At 52.1% G+C, this 12500-nt stretch overlaps 1 protein-coding gene across 1 annotated transcript in view; it reads right to left on the bottom strand.

Annotated features, from left to right (window-relative positions):
• Positions 1 to 12500, bottom strand: part of bbs9 (Bardet-Biedl syndrome 9) — a 115741-nt gene that overhangs the window by 2125 nt on the left and 101116 nt on the right. Inside the window, 2 exon segments of the mRNA XM_042107603.1 lie at positions 5211 to 5350; positions 5498 to 5567. Of these exon segments, the coding sequence (XP_041963537.1) occupies positions 5211 to 5350; positions 5498 to 5567 (210 nt within the window).

Raw genomic sequence — 12500 nt, 5'->3', positions numbered from 1 at the left:
GCGGGGGGCAGGGGGCAGGGGACAGGGGGCAGGGGGCAGGGGACAGGGGGCAGGGGACAGGGGGCAGGGGGCAGGGGGCAGGGGGCGGGGGGCAGGGGACAGGGGGCAGGGGGCAGGGGGCAGGGGACAGGGGGCAGGGGGCAGGGGCAGGGGGCAGGGGGCAGGGGACAGGGGGCAGGGGGCAGGGGCAGGGGGCAGGGGGCAGGGGACAGGGGGCGGGGGGCAGGGGGCGGGGGGCAGGGGGCAGGGGGCAGGGGCAGGGGCAGAGGGGGTTGGTCAGGCGTGCCAGCCTGGAGGCGCCAGCGCTCAGTGCAGCTCCAGGGGGTTATCAGCCAGAGGGCTTTAGTGGCCTGCGTGTGGGTCAGCACTACCAGAGCCACTGGACTGGCCATCAGTCAGCCAGTCAAAGAGTCACGGCTTTTGGGATGCGCTAGTGCCTTCGAGTGGGACTGTACTGGACTTGTGGAATTAGAATAGCATGAGTTGGTGATGGAGTGAATAGGCATGTGCATTAGTGTGCATTAAGCGCAGCTAGTCACCACCAGAGTGTGGACTTGTGGGATGGGGTGTGTATCTGAGTGTGCACATTTCTAGACTGATTATTCATGTGTCTGGTACACTATGTGTACCTAGCTAATTCCCTAGGAATTACCTAGGAATTAGGTAATTCCTGAGTAATTCCAGGGTAATTCCTAGCTAAGGTCTCCTCTGCACTGTAGCTTAAATGTTATTCTATCGCGTTAGCTGTAGCTCTGTAGCTTAAATGTTCTATTGCTGTAAGTCACTTTGGATAAAAGCGTCTGTCAAATGAATAAATGTAAGTGTGAATGTTTTGAGAGTGTATTTGAGTGTGTTTGAGTGTATGCCAGTGTGTGTGAGGATATGACAGCCAGAAGAGAATGAGTGTGGGTATTGTGTGAATGAGTGAGAGTGTGTGTGTGACGGATAGAGGAAGAGAATGATAGCGGGTGAGTGTATTAGAAGTGTGTGTGCGTGTGTGTGTGTGTGTGTGTGTGTGTGTGTATGAGATCCCCTGCCTGCGACACTCAGACGGCTCCTGCTGTCTGTGGCGGCTGACGCGGAGTGACAACGGCACCTGCAGCATGACAAAAGAAGCCGCCCAGCCCACCCGTCCTTTCTCTCCCACTTCCCCCTCTCCCCCCGACCCCCCTCCCCTCTTCAGTACATCTCTGGCTGGCTGATGGTCTGGCTGATAAGGCAACAACCCTAAGGACCCTGCTGTCCCAGCCTGCACCACAGGGGCTTATCTGTGTGAGGCTGGCCTGAGCCTGAGCCGACTGACTGACTGACTGACTGACTGCACCGCAGGGTCTCTGGAGTGGTCAGCATCAGCAGCCTGAAACTGCGTACACACAGCCGGCAATTCGCTTGTCGCTTGTTGCCTTAAAAAAACCCAAAAGGGCTGAGACTATTTTGATGTTTCGCGTTGCCAAAGGTTATTTCGCCTGTAATCGCTGAATCACATTTGCTTGCTTCCCATGGTCTCTCATCGCTAGTCTTGCGGTCTGATGGGGAACTGATGCTGGGGCTCTTAGTCACCGCAGTGCTGGGGAACTGGAGGACTGTAGGCCACAGGGGCTGGTTTATAAGGGCCTTTTTTGGGGAAATGTCCCCTGGGTGACAAGAGGGCAGCCCAGCCTTTGGGTGTGGAAGGGAATATCACTTCCATTAAGTTAGAAGGGGAGTTTGTCCATGCCACTGTCGTCTCAGTGATTGCTCTAGGGTGTTTAGGATTTAAAGCTTTGGTGTTCATGGTGCTTTAGAAAAGAATAAAACAGAATTGCAAGTTGCTGTGTTCCATCACTTTTATGCACGTTCACACAGATTTGGTTCCCAGTGCTTAGTATTCCCACCATGTTACTCTGGTCAACCAGAGGGGTGGGAGCGGGATCATGCCAGAGTGCTGTTTCACTCCAATCACGGCATCACACCCGCGCCAGACGGATGGACGTCAGTGTTTGCGTTCTGTTCCGCTGCTGGGTAAACGCTAAAAAACATCCCCTCCGTCCAGACAACCATCAAAAAAAAAAAAAAGCACAATCAACAAAAGAGAGTAAAAAAAAAACTTGTGAAAAAAAGCCACACGACAAGAAACAGACAGTAAAGAGAAAAAATAGAGAAAGAGAGAGAGAGAGAGAGAGAGAGAGAGAGAACTTTCAAACTTGAGGGGAAAAGTACCAGTAAAGTTCCAGATCTTAAAATAAAAAAAAAAGCAGAAGTAACTTATTGTGCTGTGCGGTGCGGCGCGACGGTGTACAGTGGCGTGTTTCCATTTCTGACGCGCGGCCGGGGGACAGGAGGGGGGAACGGGGGCCAAGCGCCGTGCCGCGCCACTGCGCTCTCCACTCCGTCTCTCTGATCTTTTTACAATCACACATTTAAGAGCGGCACCGAGGCGACACGCATGAAGTGCACGCTAACGCAAAAACCCTCTGTCTTTCTTTCACACACACACACAAACACTCACACACACACACACACACATCCTCCCGTCTGTGCACACGCACACGCACACGCACGCACACACACACACACACACACACACACACACACACACACACACACACACACACACACACACACACACACACACACACAGACAAACAGTGGTGGAGGAGTTGGCGGCGTTGCTTATGTTGTTTGCCAGTTTGTGGGGGTTGTGTTTGTTTGCGCTTGACTACTACCGTTTCTATGTGTGTGTTTGTGTGAGTGTGTGTGCTAACTGGAAACGGACATGGTACTATGCAGAGGTCACCCTGGTTAATCCTGTGCTGTCAGGTAGCGTCAGAGGTGATCCTGGCTATACTGGATCTTTGCTGTGTGAGTGTGTGTGTGCGCCTGTGAGTGTGTGTACGCCTGTGCGTGTGTGCGTGCGTGTGTATTTGGACCTGCAGTGCCACCCAGACTAAGCACAAAGAAACACATACTGTCTACCATGTACAGCATGTGTGAAAGCAGTCTAATTACAGCCTGGACTGGTTATCTGTATTACTTTAAAAGCTCCCATAAACAATGCGCTTTGCCGCGCTCCTCTGAAGATTGAAATGAGAGGCGTCTCCACTATACTCAGCAGTGCTGTGGGGTGGCCTATGGCTGAGAGGAGACAGCAGTGTCACTACTGCCTCTCTCTCCTGTGTGTGTGTGTGTGTGTGTGTGTGTGTGTGTGTGTGTGTGTGTGTGTGTGTGTGTGTGTGTGTGCACGTATGTGAGTGCGTGTGTGTGAGTGTGCTGTGGGGTGGCCTATGGCTGAGGGGAGACAGCGATGTCACTACTTACTCTCTCTCTCTCTCTCCTGTGTGTGTGTGTGTGTGTGTGTGTGTGTGCATGTATGTGAGTGTGTGTGTGTGTGTGTGTGCGCTGTGGGGTGGCCTATGGCTGAGGGGAGACAGCGATGTCACTACTTACTCTCTCTCCTGTGTGTGTGTGTGCATGTATGTGAGTGTGTGTGTGTGTGTGTGTGTGTGTGTGTGTGTGTGTGCTGTGGGGTGGCCTATGGCTGAAGGGAGACAGCGGTGTCACTACTCTCTCTCTCTCTCTCCTGTGTGTGTGTGTGTGTGTGTGTGTGTGTGTGTGTGCATGTATGTGAGTGTGTGTGTGTGTGTGTGCTGTGGGGTGGCCTATGGCTGAAGGGAGACAGCGGTGTCACTACTCTTTCTCTCTCTCTCTCTCTCGGCTCTTCACAGATGCTTACATGAGCAGCCATCAACAAATAAAAGCCACCCAAACAATGAAGCGTCATCGCGCAGACTAAACAGCTCCTTTGCCGCGGGTGATATTTTGTCACTGTGGTGGAAAAACCATCAAACACCACGGAGCCACCGAGCGGGGAGACATTATCACCCCCTCCCTGTCACCACGCATGTCCCCGGGTCCCAATAACGCCGAGTTCCCACAGTGTGTGTGTGTGTGTTTGTGTGTGTTTGTGTCTCTCTTTGTGGTTGTTGATTTACGATGGTAAGCTAAAGACAAGGCTATCGCGGCCACCGCTACAACAGCAGAGCGAGTTAGAAAAGAAAAACAGAATAAGAGGATCATAGCTGCAAACAAAGTGATAACATTCAGCACGGACAATGTCCCTATCGGCGGGTTTCAAAAGCGAGATCTTCCGCTTGGCTTGGCGTCTTAAGGGGAGGGCTGTGTGCCCAGCCGGAGCTGCAGATAGCCTCAGTCAAAACACATGCGGGTGCACACAAACCACCAGCATTGCCCTCCAGTGTTCCCGCAGCTCACGGCTCCATGCAGGAGCCTGTGGCAGGCAGGCAGGCTTTACCCACACGCTCCTCTGCAGCTACAGCCACAGTGACAGCAACGGTCCCACGGCCTGCTCCGTCTGGAGCCAGTGAAGGTGGAGGACCAAAGAAAGAAAATGAAGAAGGGAGGAGAGGAGAAAGACTGATGTGGGTGTAACAAAGGCGAACTGAGCTAGCATGCTAGTTGCGCGTGTAAATCCTCACACCCCTAACCTTAAGAACGCTTCTAACTGCTGAGTTGGAAGTCTGGGCTTTTAGCTCGGTGGTTAGAGCGTTCCTACTCCCATGCCGGTGTGTGTTGAGGTAGCGGGTTCGAGGGCTGTGAGCGGCGGACGAATTATGACCTCGGTTACGTGGGCAATGAAGACAAGAGGAGAGAAGAAAGACTGAGGTGGGCAATGAAGAAAAGAGGAAGAGGAAAAAGACAGTATGGAAGGGAGGAGAGGAGAAACACTGAGTTTGGTAAACGGAGTGATGATCCACAAGGGATGAGGACAGGACATGTGAAGTGAACATCTCAAAAGTACTCAAGGGATGAGGAGAGGACAAGGACATGTGAAGTGAACATCTCAAAAGCACTCAAGGGATGAGGAGAGGACAGGACATGTGAAGTGAACATCTCAAAAGCACTCAAGGGATGAGGAGAGGACAGGACATGTGAAGTGAACATCTCAAAAGCACTCAAGGGATGAGGAGAGGACAGGACATGTGAAGTGAACACCTTAAAAGCTCACAGGAGATGAAAGATGGAGAGAGGCCTTGTGACACCAAGAGATCTGAAGACTACTGAAGACGAGAAATTACGAGAAGACGAGAAATGTCTCAATAATAATGAAAACGATCTGATTTAAGATCAGGTATTTATGATATTCTACTAGAGGACCAGGCCACTGTATCACAGCTGTCTGAATTCACTGATGGACACCACAACATAGGCACCGTCCACACTGACGGACACCACAACATAGGCACCGTCCACACTGATGGACACCACAACATAGGCACCGTCCACACTGGCGGACACCACAACATAGGCACCGTCCACACTGGCGGACACCACAACATAGGCACAGTCCACACTGACGGACACCACAACATAGGCACCGTCCACACTGACGGACGGTCAGATGCTGGGCTTGATTAAGGCCTCTGGAGACTTGGCTCAGTGACAACTGCTGTCTCAGCAGGAGCAGGTTGCGTGGCGGTCCCTCTGCTATCCCCCGGACTCTGCCGGTGGCAGCGGCGGTGGTGTCGTGGCGTAGGTGTCGGCGGCGAACCCCCCCTGCAGCCCCTCAGCTGGACGGGTCAGGGTGAGGGGGTCGTGTAAACACGGCTGTGTAAACAGGCCCTAATCCCAGCAAGACACGGAGTCTAAGCCAGTAAAGCTTCCAGTAAACCAGAGCTAGATCAAGCAAATTACAGTGAGAGAGAGAGAGAGAGAGGAGAGAGAGAGAGAGAGAGAGAGAGAGAGAGAGAGAGAGAGAGAGAGAGAGAGGAGGAAAAGGAGAGAGGGGTTTGTGGCAACAACCACATCCCCTAACCACCCACCTACCCCCAACTGCTGAAAGTGACAGGCCAATGAGAAAGTCTCTAAAGAGGTGGCCACAGGATCTCAGACTGGTGTGTGTGTGTGTGTGTGTGTGTGTGTGGGTAAAATAAGTATGTGGGTGTGTATACATATGAGTGTGTATGTGTGTGCGTGCCTGTGTAATTTATGTGCATGTGTGATGTGCATTAAGAGTTCTGACCGCTGTTCTGGGCAGGGCTGAGGGCCATGTTGATCCAGCAGTGGATCATTCTGTGGGGGTGAGTGTGTGTGTGTGTGTGTGTGGTGGGGGGTGTTGAGAGGCAGAGTAAACGGACACAAGAGCCGTGTTTCAATTTACCCCTGTACTCCGAAGCTGCTCCTCACACAGGGGGCGGTGGGAGGGGGCGACAGCGGACAGACTGGGGGGGGGGGGGGGGGGCAGCGACAGCGGACAGACTGGGGGGGGGGGGGTTCTTATGTCAGATGCCCAAAGATAACTCCACACACTCCTGCCTTTGTCTACTCTTAGGCAGCCCACCACCACCACCACCACCACCACCACCATCACTCCCTCACTCCTCTCTCTCTCTCTCTCTCTCTCTCTCTCTCACACACTCTCTCTCTCTCCCTCTCTCACACACACACACACTCCCCACCCACCATCATTTTCACGAGACTAAACAGAGGCTATTCATCTTGAGTCGGTGCTTCCATGTTTGGGGATGGTGCACGCTGGGAGGAGGTGGAGACGGCGTGTGTGTGTGTGTGTGTGTGTGTGTGTGTGTGTGTGTGTGTGTGCGTGTGCATGTGTGCGTGTGTGCGTGTGTGCGTGTGCGTGTGTGCGTAGGGGGAATTTTAACGGAGGGAGGCCATATAACTGTCCTCTCCCTCCAGCTAGCCTTGGTCTCGAGCCCAGCCTGAGCCAAGAGAGCAGGGGCACTGGGGGACGTCCAGAGCCAGAAGCATAGCCACAGATGGGGCCCAGTCCACCTCAGCCCAGCCCAGCGCACAGGACTGGTCCTGGAACAGTCCAGAGTTACGTAGGTCTCAGAGTGCCCATAGTCAGCCCAGAAAGCAGTGAAGAAAACATGCCCCACACACACACACATGTGCGCACATGCGCACACGCACGCACACACACACCTTTGGCTGGACGTTAAGAAACAGAGTGAGAAAGGAGAGAGAGAGAGAGAGAGAAAATGGAGCAGTGTTTTCAGATGAGAAACACACTGTTCAGAAATAATGAATGTGTCCTGGCTCGTCCAAAGTTCCCTCACAAAGGTCAAGCGAGGAAATAAAGCGTTTTGGAGAGTTATATGGAGCTGGTGCAGCTCGACTCTGGAGGCCCGAGCAGGTGAATGGGGTGGGGAAGGAAATTGACTTTTTGGATGAAATGGCTTTTGGACAGAACATTCAGACCATAGAATTATACAATAAGTGAATAATATCCTCTATACAAGCCATTGTAACAAGACTGTGGAGGAACGTCTGCCAAGCAACAACGTGGAGAGGCGGCCATGTTTTAACCACCAGCCTCCTGCTGTCTCAACTTACTCTGCAGTCTTTGATCCAAATATCATTGGCGTATAACTTTAAGGATCCATTTGAGAATGGGTTCTTTGTAGAGGTCTGAAAGTCCACTGACAGCAACGGGCCAGTACAAGACCATTTCATTTAGAGACGGTGGTTAAACCTTCTGCAAGAGTGAGTATGTCAGTGCCGACCCTGGTGAGACTATGTTCATGGTGACTGTTTGAAATCTTAAGTGCAAGCAAATGCTACACAAACATTTTTATTCAATTTGTCTGACAGGAAGCTAATTCATGTCTAACTTGGAGGAAGATTATTGGAAAGATAGGGACACTAACCACCAAGTCCATCACAAAGTAAACAGTATGTGTGTACTGTGTGCACATGTGTTGTGTGTGTGTGTGTGTGTGTGTGTGTGTGCGTGTGTGTGTGTGTATACACACTGTGCCCACAGGAGATCGGGATCTGAGGCAGAGTTCCACTGTGTTTTGGTTTGTTCAACACTATTCCTGTGCTTGGCATGCCCTGGTAGGAAGAGGACTCTGGCCCTGCTCTGAGTGCATAGTCCAGTGACAGCTCAGCCAGGATCTAATTGCTGTGAGGCTGCCTCACATACCATCTCTGCTCTGAGCCATCTTAAGACATGAACAGTGTACTCTCTCTCTCTCTCTCTCTCTCTCACACACACACACACACACACACACACACACACACACACACACACACACACACAAAATGCAGACAACCCAAGACACAAACATGGGCAGTTATTTTCCTCCCTTGTCCCACATTGATGATGTTGAGCATTCCTGCAGTCCTCAGTGGTTGGCCTGAGAGTACCATGCGCAACTTTGACCCCCCAATGAGTGGCAGCAGGAAGCGCACACCCCTCGGGACACCCCCACAGAATGGAAAGATAGAGTAAGGAGAGAGATGGGAGGGAGAGTGGGAGAGAGGCAGAGAGAGATGGGAGGAAGAGTGGGAGAGAGATGGGAGGAAGAGTGGGAGAGAGGGAGAGAGAGATGGGAGGAAGAGTGGGAGAGAGGGAGAGAGAGATGGGAGGAAGAGTGGGAGAGAGGGAGAGAAAGTGAGAAAGACCGTGGCAGGGAAGAGAAAGAGGGAGTGTGGAAGGGAGAGGGATAGAGAGAGGGAGAGAGAAGGAGGAAAAAAAGCAGTGCCCGGTTGGTTGGGCGGGTGGTTCTGGGGAGCTCTTGGCCCCAGTGGGTGTGGTATGGGTGGGATCATTCCCGCGGTCAGCAGGGATATTTTTTCTCTACTTGTCTACGCCCTGGTACAAACTGTCTCCCCTACAGGCTGTTCTACACACACACACACACACAGACACACACACACACAGACACATGCACAGACGTGCACGCACAGACAAACGCACGCACAGACAAACGCACGCACACGCACACACACACACACACACACACACACACACACACACACGCGCACACACACACTCAGTGGTACTGTCTCTCTTTCAGCCACTGTCTCCCTCTCACACTCTGCCTGCTCAGTCTGTTCTCTGCCCACATACAGCTCCACCACATCAGAGAGAGGCAATTAGAGTGGTAGGTCTGGTACACACGTACACACACACACACACACACACACACACACACACACACACAGTCAAGGATTAAAGTCAAGAGAGCACAAGCACAAATACATACAGACTCACTCAGTCAAGGATTAAACTCAAGAGCGCGCACACACACACACACATACGCAAACAGCCTCTATAAACTACACATATAGCGGAGCGGCGGCCTCGCAAAAACAGTGCACACACACTTCACAGGCAAACAGAAGCACGTAAAAACAAAAACAAACACAGAAGCACTTGCACGCGGGCTCTGGTGTTGCGTTTGCCGAGTTTCCCCAGCTCTACCTCACCCCACCCCCGCCCCACTCCAGCAAAGCCGCAGGGCCCCTTTGTTGCGGCGTGCCGGGGCCCGTCGCTTTCAAGCACCGCTGTCGGCTCGACCCAATCGGAGGATTGTTTTTGAACGCGGCCACGGTTTGCCGCAGGCTGCGTCGACCTGGCAACGGGGGGACCTTGGCGACCGCTGACTGACCAGTTTCACAGAAATCAGCCCGCTGACACGGAGACCGAAATATGCATGTTTTGGGTAGGAAAGGGGGCAAAAAACATATGATTTTGGGGCTTATATTTGTGTTTGTGTGAGTGTGTATTTTAGTTCCCCCCGCAGCTCAGAGTGGCCGTGGTGGCTGCCTTTTTAGAAGAAACCCTCAGTCGCAACACTGCTTCCACGCCCCTTAACAGCAGAGGAAGAGAACGAGGCAGAGGATATCCACTTAACTGAATTGACATGTCCATATACAGGCCTTAATCATAAGCAAATGACTGTCCAGCTCCCGTACAGTGAAGGATGCTATACTCATAAACTTCTGGGGTCTCGTGCGTTTTCAAAATTCTCCGCATAACATTCCCGGAATGACTGTAGAAAATTAAAAGGCCGCAGTTTGATGGGGACACAAACAAAGTAATCAATCACATCCAATGGGGTGTAAAAGAGAGTGGTTACTGGCACGGTGGAGGAGAGACGTCCACATTATCGTCTCTCGGCTTCACTTCTCCGACAGCGGGCTATGTGCAGCCCAGAGCAGGGTGCCAAGAGCAGTTACCAAAAGAGAGCTGTCCACTACTCATCTGCACACACACACACACACACACACACACACACACACACACACACACACACACCTTAAAACAACTACCCTTAACTTAACACACATTTACTTACTGTGTTTATCACACTAGCACTGAAACACTACTCAAAATTCAATTCAATATTCAGTTCAATGTTCAACTGTTCAAACATACGGATACAGGGACACAGAGTTAGTGATGATGGTGTCCAGTGGTTGTACTTAATGCTTTTGCAACAGCAACATGTGTGTGTATGCTAGATAACCTGATATTCCGAGTTTAGCTTGTCCATGTCTAGTTGACCCCCCCCCCCGCTCACCACTGTTCATTCACCACTAGCTATTCCCCCAATGCCTTCCCTGAGCCAGGAGTCTCCGTGGTCCAAACAAACACACACACACACACACCTGATAGCCAGTGTATGTGCCATGTGTGTGTGTGGAGCGTAGCACCTGGCGTGCGCTCAGCCACCACACTGGCCTGTGTCCAGCCCAGAGATACAGCAGAGCCGTGGTCCAATCCAGGCAGAGGGTCGTCCAAAGCCAACCGCCATCCATCAATCTCCTCTTCTCACCTCTCCTCTCTGCCCTCCCGGGCTCCCTGGGCTGGGGCTGGACAGTGCAGGGCTTGTGTGAGTGGCACCTGCTCCATTCACATGCCAAGTAAGAGTGACTGTTGCACTGTGTTTCACTTTAGTACAACACCACCACCACTGCCACCCCCCCCCCCCCAAAAAAAAAAAAAAAAAAACGCCCCTATGCCCAAATGTGCGGCAAAGACCCCAAGCAGAGCTCGATAAAACAGTCGCCCAGTGTGTTCCAGAGTCTCCCTCTTTCTTTCCCTCCTCACATTTTCTTTGTCTGTCATTCCGTCTCCATCTCTCTTTCTCTCTCTCTCTGTCTCTCTGTTCCCCCCCTCTGCACGCTCAGCCAATCCTGTGGCCACAGACACACAGCCCGGAGAGTGTGAGGGGGGGAAAGTAGCATCAGTCATCGGCAGCTCATAAAAAAACAACAAGATATCATCGCTGACCAAACACCCAGCTCCACTTAAAATACAGACGGAGGAGGGAGAGAGGGAGAGGGAGGAAGGGAGAGGGGGGAGGGAGAGAGGGAGGAGGGGAGAGGGGGAGGGAGGTGGAGAAAAAGAGAGAAAAGGACCATTTTTTGGCGAGACACTGATTTCTGTTTTTGGTTTCTTCTGATTGCTATGGCTGTCCAGCGGTTGGGCTCTGCCAAGGATACTTTTAAAAGCCACACTGCACTCAGAGTGGGGAGAGCCGAGATTAAGTCGGGCTGAGTGTGTGTGTATGTGTGTGTGTGTGTGTGTGTGTGTGTGTGTGTGTGTGTGTGTGTGTGTGTGTGTGTGTGTGTGTGTGTGTGTGCGCGTGTGTGCGTGTGGGGTGGACGTTGGGAAGTATAAGTATTTCAATCAGAGACACTCCTTCTGAAAACAAAAGGGACTTTATGCTGCCGATCCCCAGAGCCCCCCACCCCCACCCCACAGCCGACCAATCACAAATGTGTTTGATGTCCTAATGGCAGACCCATTAGGGAGGGAAAAAGGGGGGGGAAGTGGGAGAAAATGACTTCTTTTCCTGATGGGTTTGTGTAGGGGCGTTAAAAAGGGGCCCCTTATTGGAGGCCTTGTGCTGTCAGGGTGGCTGGCCAGCTTTGTGGGTGTGAAAAGTGCTTCGCTTGTGCACAGTGTTCTCCAGCGAACAGGCCAAGGGCAAGGGTTTTCAGAGTGTTTGAATGGTTTGTGGTGTATGTTTGGTGTGCCTGTGTGTGTGTGTGTGTGTGTGTGTGTGTGTAAATGGGTGTGTGTTGTGAGAGTTATCAGTTCTGAGCTGAGGGTGTGATTGTGGAACAGATGAGGGTTGGGGTCATCAGCCTTTCAGACCCTGTCCTGTTATGTGCACTGTGTGTGTGTGTGTGTGTGTGTGTGTGTGTGTGTATGTGTGTGTGTGTGTGTGCGTGTCTGCACAAGTCTTTGACAAAGAGCGTATCAGTGTCTCTGATTATGTGTGTGTGTAATCATGTGTGTGATCTGCATGTGTGAATACATGTGTATCTCTCTTGTTTCCACTGCAGCAGTGTGTGTGTGTGTGTGTGTGTCGGGGTCTGTCTGGCGGAGTGTCTGAGTGGCCTGGCTGGTCTGGGTGAGTTTATCAGGGCCAGCTGATAGATGAGCTAATGGACCTGTCCCTGTCCACCTGTCAGCACCCAGAGGCCAAGGAGGATGCAGCCCAACTCCTCACTGACAGAGCTGACCTCTCCACACACACACCATCTCCACACGTACGCGCGCACACACACACACCATCTCCACACACGTACACACACGTACGCGTATGCACGTACGTACGCACACACGTGAGCGCACGCGCACACACACACACACACACACACAAAGAGACAGACTCACTGAGAGGACAAGAGATGCTAGAGATTTGGGAACTCCCTAACATTACCGAGTAGAGGTATAG

The sequence above is a fragment of the Alosa sapidissima genome, chromosome 10 (genome assembly GCF_018492685.1).
Source record: "Alosa sapidissima isolate fAloSap1 chromosome 10, fAloSap1.pri, whole genome shotgun sequence".
Classification (NCBI taxonomy): Eukaryota; Metazoa; Chordata; class Actinopteri; order Clupeiformes; family Clupeidae; genus Alosa; species Alosa sapidissima.
Note: the sequence above shows the minus strand (reverse complement) of the source record. Positions and strands in the feature narration are given on the sequence as shown.